At 32.9% G+C, this 15,813-nt stretch overlaps 1 protein-coding gene across 3 annotated transcripts in view; it reads right to left on the bottom strand.

Moving 5' to 3' along the window:
* LOC113554232 (homeobox protein caupolican) overlaps positions 1-15,129 on the bottom strand; it is a 41,717-nt gene extending 26,588 nt beyond the window's left edge. Inside the window, exon 1 of one of the 3 annotated variants that reach the window (XM_026957981.1) lies at positions 14,791-15,129. In XM_026957981.1, the coding sequence (XP_026813782.1) occupies positions 14,791-14,844 (54 nt within the window). In that variant the 5' untranslated portion in view covers positions 14,845-15,129. Of the gene's footprint in view, positions 1-1,696; positions 1,866-4,002; positions 4,679-14,790 lie in introns of those variants that run through there. The other 2 variants (XM_026957982.1, XM_026957983.1) reach the window with 2 other exon arrangements.
* Positions 15,130-15,813: the final 684 nt, after the last annotated feature.

Here is a 15,813-nt window from a genome sequence, read left to right as displayed (position 1 = left end):
TATGAATATTGTGTATATAGGTATATAATATTATGTATGACGTCGTATTTAGCTCATGTTTTTGAGCATGACGTTTATAAATTATATTCTAATTATTTAAACAAGGCGGCGATTTTGTGCACGCGCGGAAGAAAACGAAGGAGAAAAAATAACAACAATAACAATAACAATGCCTATGACCTGTTTTTCTGTTCTAATTTGAACTACCACGCTGGTTATTAATAATTAATAAGGTGCTCTACACCTAAATAAGAAACCTATTATACAAACGTGGGTATATGATTATTCATGTACTTACATTATGCATTTGATAAAAATGAGCCCCCCAAATACGAATACCTGCAATAGTCGGCGTGTATACCTACTACATATATAGTATATACGTATAGGTTATATATACAATCTATTAATATATATATATATATATTTACTGAAGCAAATCATCATATAAATGTAAATACGCGATATTATTGCACCAAATATATAAATATATATGATGTAAGTTTTGAACACGAAAAACGCTGAAAAATATTTATTCAAACTATTAGGTTTAATATTATGCCTATATATATATATATACATATAATATGCGGGCGGTTATATCGAGAAGGTATACGACGGCAACAAGAACTGAAATCTCAAGCGTGGGCGCCAAAGTACATTGTAAGTTATACGCCACTATATATATATATACATAACATGATGTCATTGCATACGGCATCAGATATTATCGTATATATAGTAATAAAATATGATGTTTTTTTTTTTTCGATTTCGATTGTTTTAGATTTTTTTGTTCGTCGAGACGGCAAAAATGACACACACACAATAGAATGAAATACAAATTACAAACTATTGAATCAATAAACGTGATATTGTTTTGGGGCCTCGATTGTCTATAGGTCAGTAGGACCGCCGTCGCCGCATTACCATTTAGTATTCAACGTGTAATTTGTTTTTCAGCCACCGTACGACACACTCACACATGCACCACACACACACACACACACAATTACCGGGTTTTATGTTATATTATTATACGGTTGCGGCCGAACAATAATTATAATTCATTATTATGAACATGAAAGTATACACGCGATAAATATATAATAATATATATATATATGTGTTATATCCCGTCTACATATATATTATTATACATTAAGAATTACTCTATAGTATATATACAATGGGCTCAACACACATTTTGTAAGTATTGTATACCTAATAATATATATATTTATATAATATGTGTGTGTGAGTGCAATGATACACAATGTATCACATTATAAGAAGACGGCGCGTGCTTAATATTATTATACCTTTATATGGGTACAATATACGCCGCCGACCGTATATAATATTATTATAATACAGTATAGGTATATACCGATGTCGCCGTTCGTGAGGAAAATTATAATGTACCGTATAGTACAGCAAAAATATATGGAATACTTTTCGGATTATAAAATTGTAAAAAATTACAACGAATTTTCGATCGTGCGTCCATAAAATATTATGCGCTGTCGCATTATACAATATCCCGTGCGGTGTAATATAAAATCATATGATCGAGGCTGGCGTGCGTACAGAACGAAATCAATAAAATTCAAAACGATGAACTACACACGTATTATTTATTAACGTATTAACTATTATAGTAATATATATTTATCATATTTTTATTTTTACTTACGGGACCTCTGCTGTAGACGAGAAACATTGTGCATTCGAGCGTAACGTATAACAATATTATACGTAAATAATTTGAAACGTTAGCAGTTCTATATGATATATTATTATAATAATAACGATTACTTTAAGACTTAAAATTCGAAACTGTATAGAGTGTTACTTGTACATTATATTGTTAAACTGCACTCGGCGGACATGCACGCGAACATCGGACACGAGCAACGGACGCGCGTCTAATGATGCGTGTGATGGGTGTATTGAATAATATTAATAATAAAATTATTACTATTGTTGTCGGGGTGGGCGACCGGCGCGCTGTGTAGATTGGCCGCGGCGGCTTTTCCCGAGATAACCAAAATCGCGAGTATTATTAAATAACACACACACACACACACGTAGGTATACATACCGCGTATATGTATTTCAGGTATACTGGCCGATTGGCACCACCACAAATTAACTCTGGTCGACGGAAATTTCGGAAAAATTAAACATTACGCCGATGTTATATATGTAGGTACACTAAAGATTACGTTGGTATTTTATCGGTTTTTGTGTTTATAAACACACTTATATATGTGTATAATGTGTATGTAAATCTATATATACGCTTAGAGGATATACCGTGATATCTGAACGCACACTCCAAAATAAAACAAGGTATAGGTATACCTACGGTTATTAACAGTTATTATTGTAGACAGTTTCTTCGCGTTTATATTTATAGCCTTAAAGATTTATATATTATTGTACACGACTTTACTGAAAAAAAAATGTACAGAGAAACGAGGGCCGTTTTCGCGGTAGTCACAAATCATAATTTACGAGTAATACCTAGGTAACTATTATTTATTATAAATCTATAATATTTAAGTCTTAATTGCAAACGGAAAAAAAATGAACGCAAACTTGATCCGCAAACAGACGTATTGAAAAAATAGATTCTAACCATTTTGATAAATTTCAAATTCTCATATGATACATTATTAAGTATAAAAATGTATAGGTACAACCGAAATGTTTATAGAAAATAATTGTATGTTATCTGTTATAATAGTGTTTTTCTCGTCTTTTTAGAATGCTCTTAAAAGTGTTGATTTACGCTTGTTTCAATAAATACTATATGTATTTAAAAATTAGATAACGCCTCAAGATATCTACGTAAACACGTAATATTTTAGTTATTCGTAAATAATCAGAACAAATTTGAGATAATGATTTTCTTTCGCGGAAAGATACTATGACTGAAATGTACTTAATAAAAAATTCTAATTATGAATCCCACTTCAAACGAGTATAGTATTATCAAAAGTTTTATGAAATATATCTAAATCATGTGTAACAAGTGTTTCGTAGTATGTATAATTAGTACCCAATAATACGACTATTATAATATTTACCTACCTCTACCCAATTATTATTGCATAGGAATTATAATGAACAATAGAGTTGTAATATTTGTATAAATATGATCGATTATTGTAAAATGCATGTACCTATACCTTTAGAATAATTACCAACGAAATTATAAACAGTGGTTATTAAAAGTATGTTTAAGTTAAGTTATGCAAATTAATTCTACTAGGTACATATTAATTTATGTAATTTTCACACATAACAAAGTAGCACAAATAAAAAAAAATTGTAACTTCTATATCGCAAATGTACTATATATTATACCTACATAGAAATAGATGTGCCAATAGTTCAAATAATTATCATTACGAATATTGAGTAAAATCGTCATTATGGTTTGCAAATTTTTGTTGTATATTTTGATCATTCCCTCAAAACCCGTTGAAAAAATATATTTTTTCGACAAAATACTTTAATACTACAGAAAACATATAAGAAGCATATGGTAAATGTTGACTAAATCCTACAAGGATATACTCATTAACAAGAATACTTTATACATATATTATACGACATACAGTTGGAAGAATTAATAATAGGTACCTATTAACAGATTTATTTTTAAACAATTCCAGGATGAATTTCAAAAACCTATTATTTTTCAACAAATTTTAATCGAATTTGAATATCTATACATAAATGCCAAAGTACATCGTAATATATTAAAATATAACTATGCGAACGGCTCATTCGAGCTCTTGCGGTTATCTCGACGGTGTACCATATAGGTTTATTCAAAGAAAACAATTAACTATCGCGAAACGAAAAAAACATATAATAATAGGTACCTCGAATCGGAGGCGCCCTTGATTCTTTTCTACAAAATATCACATATCGTCGCGTAAGCTACAGTAAGTTATAATGGTCATATCTCAATAATCTCGTTCTTACCTGGTGTCCGATATTTTTGGCGAGTTGTTGTGAAAACTGAGAAGTCATGGTACGCGGGAGACCCGCGGTTTCGAGACGTTTTCGCGGGACGCGCGCGCTACGAGACCACTACGACAACAGCGGCCGGCGTCGCCGCGGTGCAGTCGTCGGCGGCGTCGGTGCGGGTTGCGGCGGTGGTTGCGGTACTCGCGCAGCGATTCATTGGCCGCACGCCTATGCGGTCGGAGTAGACGACGATTCGAAAAACGAAACCGAAAAACCAAATGCGGTGTGAAAAAAAAATAAAACAAACCGAAAAATCCCGTAGTCTGACGGCACAAGATTTAAAAAAAAAAAAAAAAAACTCGAACACAGCTAACGGCCGTACCTTATTCCGTAATTAATGTCGTGTTATTATTTCTGTACGAGAACGATATAATGATATTGCGATGATATCGTTTTACCGGCGTACACGGACGGCAATGTGTATAAAATATAATATATCGTAATGGCAATAATATATAATATTATTATAAATAGGTACGCTGTTATGTATTAGGTATTACGAGGTAGCAGCGCGTTCGTGTTCGACACGGGTCGGTTATGCGGGACAGACTGCTGTGCGGCGGCGGCGGCAGCAGCGACGACGACGACGACGACGTATACGCGGTAGCGACTTGTCCGCGGCGCGGCGTACTATAATGAGAGACGTGCGCTGCGAGTAAGGCCGACTACACGCGCACGGACGCACGCACGCACAGGAGCGGACCGCGTACGGGCGCACACGTACACACACGTACACACACGAGCGCGCGGTGTAGATGCGCGCGCGCCTAGTGGCCGCGAGTCTTCCGCCGGTGGGGGCGGTGCGGTACGGGGCGGCGGCGGTGTCGGCGCGGACGAACGAACGGGTCGCGGCGGCGGCAGCGGTGGAGTCCGCCGCGGGTGCGGTGGCGGGGTTAGCGGACGGCGGTGGGGGAACGCGCGAACACGCGCACACACGCACAAACACGCACACATACACGAGCGCGCGCGCGCGCGGAGCACCGCCTCGACGGATAGCGCCTCCTACGCACGCCCAACCCGCCAACCGTTCCCCGCGACACGACCATGTTTACCACCACCACCACGCCAACCGACGGTTATCGCGGCCAGCCGTCGATCTTTTTACCGCACACCCTGCGCGCAGTCGGCCGCCGTCGGACGAGACGTGTTTTCCCCTGACACGCGTATACTTGTGTAATATTATTATTTTGTTAGGCATTTTATCTTCTATGTACTATCATCATAGGTAGATGTAATATTATACATAATTACTATTTACTGTCATCGCGGTGGCTGCACCGCCGTTTACTATAAATTATATATTCGAGAATTTTGAATAAGCGTGCCGCGACGTTGTATAGCAATACTATACGTGGGGAAAAGAATATCACTTTGTAGGACTATAATATTATAGTATACCTATACCGAAGCAGCAGGGTGCAGGGCCGCCGCGTGTTTTCTTCTCGAGAAGTTGACGCGGAAAAACGAGTACCTAGTGTGATAGAAAGCCATTGCAGCTACTGGAGTGGCCTCATCGTGTCTCGTGTGTATTTTTTTATACATGTACCTAATATGTACGGCTCGCGATACCCTTTCTCGTATATATCTAGCTATATTCTATCATATATATATATATACTGCAGTTGCAGTGACAACCCTTATCGGAGAGACTTAAAAGTTACGAGCCGTATCGCCCGTATCCATCGTGTATGTTTAAAATGCATCGTCCCTATATCGTATATACGCACCCCTCTGTAAATGACTAAATGTCTAAATGTATTATTAATTATATAATACGCCTGCGCTATTTATAGTCTACTGAAGTATATACGTGGATTTTAATTACTATCCGTGTTTTGGTTTTTTAACGACTGTGTATATGATGATCTTATTATTTATATTATGTTTATACATTTACGATATAGGTATTCATTTTATCTATACTAGACCATAACAGCGCACCTTTTTTCAATGTTAAACCAAAGCATTGGATTATATTTTCATACATCTAATATACCGGCATCGAATAGGAATGTACCAATGTTTTCTAATTTATAATACATAATAATTATAAAATGTTAATTTTTAGATAATTGCAGAAATAAATATTATACCTACGAGTATAATATAATAGGTATAATTAATTACCAATTTTGTTTAGGTATACTACATAATATATATTCGGAAATCGAATCCCTGTATACTGATGTTTTTACATACCTGTCATCGCTCAAATTAGTCCATATAATTATATAGTTTTACGAAGCGTGCTGCAATTGTGTTTTTGTTTCACATCACATAATATAATTGCGAAATGTCACAGCGATAGCTAGTTTAATATATATATATATAGATATTACTTATTCGACGTATAGTTGGAAAGCAATAATAAGTTGCAGTACAATAAGGGTGCAGTGGGTTAAACTTCATACGTCTTATGCATCGCACTTGCATGTTATGCAAATTTTATATTGTATATACATAAATATATATTATTTATACGTTTTTAATATATATATAGTTGTTTCACGATGTGCTCCATTTATATCTATAATGGTACAATACCAATTATATGCACATAAATTCATTTTCCATGTTTTTAATACATCTATAGTATAATATAGTATTCTATATTACAATTATTTACTTATAAATTATAATATTCACTATAGCTATCTAATATATGCAAAACCTAGTCATTATTAAAAAAAGTTATTCGGTAAAAGTATATATATATAGATAGATGAATTTTTACTTAAATATAAGAATAGCTGACGATTGATATCTATGTATAATATATTTTACGATCACGGTCCCAATATTCATATTTGCTATCATGTAAATTGATTTTTAATATCAATATAAATAGATAATAGTTAGTGGCTAGGTATATATCCTAAATAGTAAAATGCTGCAGAATGCATTATTATCGTATCCAAACCACACCGACGTTACACTCGCTGCACACCGTCCCATATATATATAATAAACCTATATATACGTAAAACGTAGCATATATAATCTATACGAGATAATTTATGTTTTTATATATTATTCAAATATTCCATGTGTAATTTATTATTATAAATTTAGCAGCCGATCAAACGCGAAACGGATCGGCCGAATATAAATCGTTGACGTTCATTTTGTTAAAACTATTATCACTAATATATTTATATATATTTATTATTTGTACATATGATTTACCGTTCGCTCTCTTCAACCGCCATGGTGAATTCATAATATAATATGTATACACAACACAGGTATACATACATATATATATATATATATAATAAAATGGCCTTTTAAATTACGATTGTCGCGTCGCGGCGTAAACCCAATGACGTGTGTCACGCTGATGCGGGCTCGGCGGCGACCGAATGGCGGGTGAATGGAAAACGGGAGGAAATCTACTGGTTTCAAAATATATATATAGGCGTATAAACGGTATAATGGGTACGCCGAAACCGCACTAATTTGTCCATTACTCGCGGGGCGTATAGGTCGTTTTAATCACTCACGCACACACGCGCACCGGCGAAAGTACATAATATAATATTATTATTATATTATTATATACCATCACTCGCGTTTAAAACCGCATAAATAACACGCGATATTCTTTTTATAATATAATAATATATAATAGGCAAGTACCACACAGATGTTGTGAACGAATGAGAATCAAAAACTCTGCGGGCGGTCGGTACGACCGCGACACTATAATATAATATGATATACAAAACAATATTTCTATAACGCAAACAATAATAATAATAATAGTATTATATTATTATATATTTATTATCATTATTACTACGGTACTATATATACGCATAATAGGCGGTGCTGCAGATAATATATTATGGCGACGGTTATAACGCATCTTCGATTATGCTTAATATATATGTATATATGTGTGTGTGTGTGTGTGTGTGTTTGTGTGTACATAAAAACCGTCCCGCCACCGTATACTTGCACGCGTCGAATAATAAAAAAAACAGTCTATTCTCTTTTGTATATGTGTCTGTGTGTGTGTGTGTGTACACTACGCTAGCTGATATACGCTAACTTCGATTTACATTTTCGAATTTGTCTCGACTAACGCACACACACACACACACTTGTATATTATATTATACACTTTTGTTCGCTATTCGTCGTCGTTCCGTGTCCCGCGGTCGTGTGCACACGATGCTTATCGTTAGATGTATAGTATACGCACACACACGTTATATCCTTATATATAGTTGTCACCTCTCCTTTACTGCTAACCCACACACACACACACACGCACACACGCACACACACACACACATACACATATACCGATACACTGATCCGTAGGGGAGGGGTGGTGATGTGACGAAGAGGCCGCGCCCATTCCCAATCGCATTACCCGCCTTTAATACTCCACCCGGCCACACCGTCACCCCTCACACACACACAGACGCACGCACACACCGCAGACATCATTGTTAGCGTCTATTCTATATATTATATTTACTTATACAGAGTGATTCTTTTGTCACGTAACATTCAGTCGTTAGCGACGAGTATATATGCACATACGCGTATATAGTAGTGTCATCTATGCGTGATGCGGTTCAGAAAATATTAAGATTTGTTTCGAAGATATGAAATTAAAAATGTATGAGAAAATATTTGAAAACAATTGTTATGAAAGGAATAGTAACTAATATTATTATTTTTTTCCAAAATATGTTCTAATGATGACAAAATCGAAAAATATTTCCAAAAAAAATGCGAGTGATTGGCCGTATAATAATCACCTATGTATAGTATACAGCGGTTCAAAGTTTCCTTTTATACTTTTGACGATGAAAAAATGCCAATGCAATCATCGTAGCTTTTAGGTAAAATAATGTAAGGCGCTTTATTATGATTATTTTTTTTTTTTTTTGTTAGTTTGAAAAATAAAATACAATACACCTTATAAGATAATAATAGATATAAGAAAACTTCAAGCGACACCGTTAAATCCGAAGGTGTATACTATATTCATACATTTATATTCACAAAAATGCATATATTATTTTGGAGCGTTTTTTCGGATGTGTATAAAATGACTAAAATGTATTTAAATCTAAAAAGGATATATAGGTTTACTGTATAATATGTATTTTAGAACGATATAAAAAATAATTAATATCTTATTTGACAAGTTCTTGTGATATAATACTATGAACGATTAAAGTAGATAAGTATAAAATTACGTGTAATTGACTTTTACAATGAAAAATGTCAATAATAAATACTATATATAAATACTCTTATCATAATTTTGCAAAACAAAGCAGCTATACAGGAAACGTTATTACTTGCATATCGCTTCAAAAAACTATAATGTCCTATATGTAATAAAAATTGTGTGCTAATTTCAGAATCATTTATCATACTACCTGTTTACTTAAGTTATAATGTGTATAGGTATATAGATTATGCATAGTCCTGACGTCGTAGGATATATAATGATATATCAGTCGGTGAGTAACTATTTTTCAACATTTACAGCTCGAGGCTTTTATCATATATAATTTTATTATTATAAAAATCAAAAAAATTGACATTTTTGAAATTCTCCTTTATATATAGGTAATAGATAGTATAATTATATGAGTATAATGAGTACCTTAGGTATAATTCCAAGATATTTATTCAAAATATTCATGTGTAATACATATGCGTCGCCGCCAAATCATTTTACACTATTATTATAATACATAATACAATAATGTACGCGTACCTACTATTTATGACACTAAATGTAAGTAGTATAAAGTACATTTAGTAAGAAAACGGTATGACGTTTGAGCGGTGCGCACGCGTGACGAACGTGGGGCAAACGACCATGTACAGATGTATATGATATGCGCGCGCATGTGTGTGTGTGTGTGTGTGTGTGTGTGACGGCAGCGGCGGCGGCGACGTCGGCGACGGCGGTGAGGTGACGCGAGCGTTTGAAACAAGTGTCGCGCGCGAACAACCGAGCTCCCGGGACACGACGAAATCCATTAGCGACATTGTAAACAAAAGAGGGCTACCGTCGCGGCGGGCGGGCGATGCAATTGTTGCAAAACAACAAGCGGCTGCAAAGTGTGTATATATATAGGTAGGTATATACGCACCGTATATATATATATATATCTTCAGTGTGCACGAGAAACACATGCCTTCCCCTCGATCGCGTCATCTCTTCTCGCCCTCGCCCACCCCTCGTCCGTACTTCCATACTTATGTATATATATACATATACATACACTATTGCTTTTTGTTTGCAAGGTGTATACTGTATATACATACAAATAAGGTGCAAGAAATCGGTGGCGGCCTTTGAAACGATGTCGAATATCATAATACATAATAATGTAGTAGTAGTGTATATAATAATAATAATAATAATAATAATAATAATGGTGCGAGAGAAAGCGCGTTCAGTTATACGCGTATATAGTGTAAGTATAGTATAGGGTACACGAGTATATATAATATATATATCATACTGTAGCTCGGAGAATATTATAGTTTCGATGATGGTCGTAAGAACTTTGTGTATACGCGTTAGTCATTTACATTGTTTCGCCGGCGCTAATTTCTCGCATTTCTATTGAGTGTATGTATTATATAGGTAACGGTATACCTTTGTACTTCACTCGAAACATATACATGTATACGATGTGACAGACTATGTATATATATATATGTATATAAACGCACGAGTCGTTAACTTATGCGATTCCGCGAGTCTTTCGACGCGAAATAATATTATTACGCGCGTGGGGCACACAGACTGCACAAATTATACACTGCAGTAACGCGCCTCTAAACACTACAGTATTATGTAGGTACACTACGCCGTTTCATATCGCAGCAATATCTATGCATATTTTCATTTCGGTACACTCAAATAAGTGTATTCCAATATTGTTTCTGCGTTATTATACGATTGTATGTATATAACTAGCAAATCCGCGAATGCATACGTAAATTCAATGATCTAGTTTTGTACGGTCTGACTACAACGTAATAATCACCGTGTGCGTACAGATTTCGTATATTTCGTGCACAACGTATACCTAATATTTATCTACATTATATAAAGCTACACATAGTAATATGTATACTTTATGTAAACGGCGTGTTTAATATATTTAGTTACGTTTGTGTAAGTGTTTGTGTGTGTACCTGTTAAATACACGCAAATAATAATAATATTATTAAAAACTTTTGTGTACATTATGTATGTCAAGTAAAACGTGCGATTACTGTCTCCACTTTTTATATAGTAAAGAGAGAGAGAGAATGAGAGATGTTGCGTATAATATTATTAATATCTATAATAACATGTTATCATTATATTAGATTTCATGTTGTGGCGCCTTTTAGATAGTGTCTTATACGGATATAATATTTAATAACATTTTTTATAGTATATAATGTATATCACATACTATCTCCAAACGCCGTTGTATACGAATATTAGATATACGAGTTACCCACCAAATTGAGTTATATAGTTATGTATTAGTAAAAATAAAATAAAACGAAACTATTTTTGTTTTAAATTTTACATTTATGCACATAAATTTACACAATCAATACAGTTAATGCATGAATTGAAAGACGAACTGATATAAATTAAATGTTAATTTTATATTTTTACGAAACATGTATTATATTATTATGCATAATAACAATATAATATGCCCATCATAATTTATTGTAAAAATCCGTTCTTTTAAATAATATTTTAATAATTTAATATGCAAAAACGATTTATCCCATTATGCGATATATATTATAGGTGTTGTTGTTATCCGTCATCGGCTATCGCACTCGTTTCAAACAGTCATGTCATATTTTATTGAACGATATCGTAGCGGTGTCGAGATTTTAAGCACGATGGAACACGTGGTACGCTCATAATATAACATCATATATTATATCATATACAATGTATATTTTAATGTACTCATAACATCGTTAAAATTGTATAATAACGAGTCAAATAACACGTAATAATGATGTATAAATTAAAATTACCAGCATCTTATAACAATGTATGCATGCATATAGATATCATAATCTAATAATTAATAATTTAATCATAAACCTATTATTTTACACGCGATATATTTATATATTTTTATACATAGGTACACCATCAATTTTGTAGTATTAACCATAGTTGGTACGCCTATATATTCTTATTCATTTATATTAAATAGTTTTATAGTATACTAATATATACTGTTTATACATATATATATATATGTGCGGGTGTGCGTGTATATAGGTACACCTACGCCGATGAAAAAAATCGCAATATAGGTATATATGACAACAGGAAACGTGTTCAAACATATTATGTGCTCTTAAAATGACGATGTTACTTTTGCTGCAGTATATATACTTATTGTTTATGTATGTATGTATGTGTGTGTGTGTGTGTGTGTGTGTGTGTGTGTGTGTGTGTGTGTGTGTGTGTGTATGTGTACAAAGAGTAATGGGAGCGGATCGTAGGCGATGATGGATGGACCACCCTTGTCGTTGTAGGTTCGGACTTGCGCTTAACATTTTCACCGGGAAAAAAAATAACTACTCGTGAGCTTTTCCCCGTCATCTATCAATCAAATAATAATTCCGTTCGTGTAGAACACCCAATCCCCGATGAATTACAGTCACCACTTTCGATATTATAATAGGAGATATACGCGTTATCGTGCTTAAATTATTTAATATAAACTATATATACTTTACATTTATATATATATATATGAATGCGTGTATATTATATAAGGAATATATTTAGGTGTATCTATACAAAACTGTGTCATTGAAAAGGCGTATTATAAATGAGGCGCATACGCACAAATACAATCGCACCGCATATTTACATATTATAGGCAAACAATAATTATATATATAATTATATACGCAAACACCAACTCAACAAGCTGTTAACTAATAATAATAATAAAACGTTTACTATTATATGTCGTCCACACTAATGGATAGGTGACGAAATGTAAGTAGATTCGTCGTGTACACCTATATTATAGTCACGGCGTGAAGTGAAAAAATTAACAGCATTTATCATATAACATTTAAACATGTATATATGTATAGTGTACACCGTTAAACAACCGTTTATTATACCCTGTACAAGTTCTATATATATATATATAAATAATAAACGACATACGTTGATATAAATTACAAAAAAAGTTCTTTAAATAAGTAGGTACATATAGTTAACAAGGCTATAAATAGTTTACAAACTAAATTCATATATATTTTTCATACTTTAATTATATTATACGACTTTTCTTAATATCCTCTTATTGTACTCCCTTTGAATTTATTTTATTTATATTTTATAAAATTATACAAAGAAATCACATTATTATACTAATATCCTTGAAAACTTTATTCTTCTTAAACCACACCTACTATATGTAGGTACTTTAAAATGTATCTTTATATATAAATAAAATATAATTTGATAATTATCGTTTTCGATCGTCAATAAATAAATTCAAATTAGCACCTATTTATATTTTGTATATTAACACATATTTCCATCAAAATGATTTATGAAATTTCTATAGTTGCAGTACTTTTTATTTTTGGGGGCGATTTTTAAATGTATAAAAAGAGAAAAATTATTATTACATTTTTTAAATCTTCATTATAATATTGATATTATATTATTACTTAGATTTACATAGATATAAACATCTTTGGTATACAAAGTTTGATATACCGTGAAGAATATTATATATACTTAATATGAATATCTATATAATTTTTAATCACAATATTCATTAATAATTATTCATATAGAAACACTACGAAAATAGTGTGATGTTAATAATATTTATATACCATATAGGTAGCCAACTACACCTATACATAATTTATGAACGAAGCCAATAATCTTTTTATATATGGTTAACATATATAAATTACATACCCGGTCACGTGCTTCACTACAAATCGTAGACATGAATATTAAATACAAAAACCAAAAACATAATTTATATAGGTGCCTATAAGAACGTATTATTATTGTAGGAAGTAATGATCATAACAAATATATTGTCATGTAAAATTACTTATTTTTATGTTATTATAAAATAGAAGCTTGAAAATAAACTTTAAGCGGATAAAACGAACGAATGAAATTAATGAATGATTATTACATTAAAGCTCGTAAGTACCTACTTATATACATTTGAAAACTCGACGCGGATTTTTATAAATGTATTATCTAAATTATTTACTAATTTGTAATTACATCACATTAAATACACGAGAGTGATAACAAGTACAATTTGCGGTGTATAATTTATTAGCTCATACCTATTATATTTATAGTATAAAAAATAATTCACGGGGACCGGATAAAGTATAATTAATAATTAATAATATGTAATATTTTTAGGGATCCTAAATCAATACTATACTTTTCACGCCAGGTATAAAATCAAACAAATTTAAAAACTTAATTTTTCTAAATTCTCTAAGATGCCTAGATATATAAATTGTATTAGTTGTTTTAAGGGTGATTAAGAGTATATAGTATATATAGCTTACGTATAGGAATCTATGGTAAAACGACAGAGTATACTGAACACCGCGAAATATCAACATATAGTGTAATATTATAATAAGTGAAAACAATATTAAATTAAATTATAGAAATAATGTTTTATATTGATCTAATGTGCAGCTTACCGGTTTGGCATTGTCCGCGGAGAACGACCGGGCCTGAAGCACTGCTATTTGCATGGTCGCGATGTCGAAAACTGCGGCTAAGTATATTTTTTTATGATATAATATTATTAAAACAATAATTTTTACGGCGCCCGAAATGCGTACTGTGATCACAGAGATTGCAATAATAATAAATTTAACAGAAATAATAATTGATACAACGTCGAGATTGCAATACAGGTCGAGTCGCAGTACGATGAAAAAAACACGGCGGTGACAGTGGCCTCGGAGTGTTGGCGTCGGTCGTCGTATAATAATCTTCGTCGCTGCAGGCGTTTCGCCGACATGTTGCCCGCGCGGCGTCCGGTCAGCGTTTGATGAGCGCGACTCGCGCGGACTGCGCTTGACTGCACGCGTAGTACAGCGGTGGCAGCGGCCGAAGTACATCTCTACCCATTTTCAGCGCTAAAAAAAAGCTCATCCCGTCCATACCCTTATAGTCCTGCGTCCTGCAGCAAAGTAAAAGGTTACATTTTAGAAACTCTGTTTATATTATAGGTAGACCTTTTCATTTCAGATATTATTATGTATAGTAATTGTTTAAAAAATGTGTTAACACGTTACACATATTTGTTAATTGTTTATACGTATTGCCGTATAGTTAATAACTATACCATATAAATGTTATTTTTTTTATTCTGAAAATATTATCCTGTTATATTAATGTACTCGAAATTTTCTCGTATAAAATATATTATTGATTATGATGTTATCTAATTGGGACACATAAATATGAATAAATATAACTTATGCTATGATGAAAACCGATTATAATATGTTGAGAATAGTTTCCGAAACAATATTTTAAAATCAGTAACCCGTTCACAGGCCGTACACGTTATTGAATTGAATTTATAAATCTTCAGGATAAAGTTTATTTTGATAGGTACACAATAATAGTATATCTTTATTGCAAATTAAGTATTTCAGAGCTCTGTTAAAATTGATCATATTAGAGTACAATTAATATTAAATAATTTTTTT

The sequence above is a fragment of the Rhopalosiphum maidis genome, chromosome 2 (genome assembly GCF_003676215.2).
Source record: "Rhopalosiphum maidis isolate BTI-1 chromosome 2, ASM367621v3, whole genome shotgun sequence".
Lineage (NCBI taxonomy): Eukaryota > Metazoa > Arthropoda > Insecta > Hemiptera > Aphididae > Rhopalosiphum > Rhopalosiphum maidis.
The sequence above is the reverse complement of the archived record's forward strand: the minus strand, read 5'-3'. Positions and strand labels throughout refer to the sequence as shown.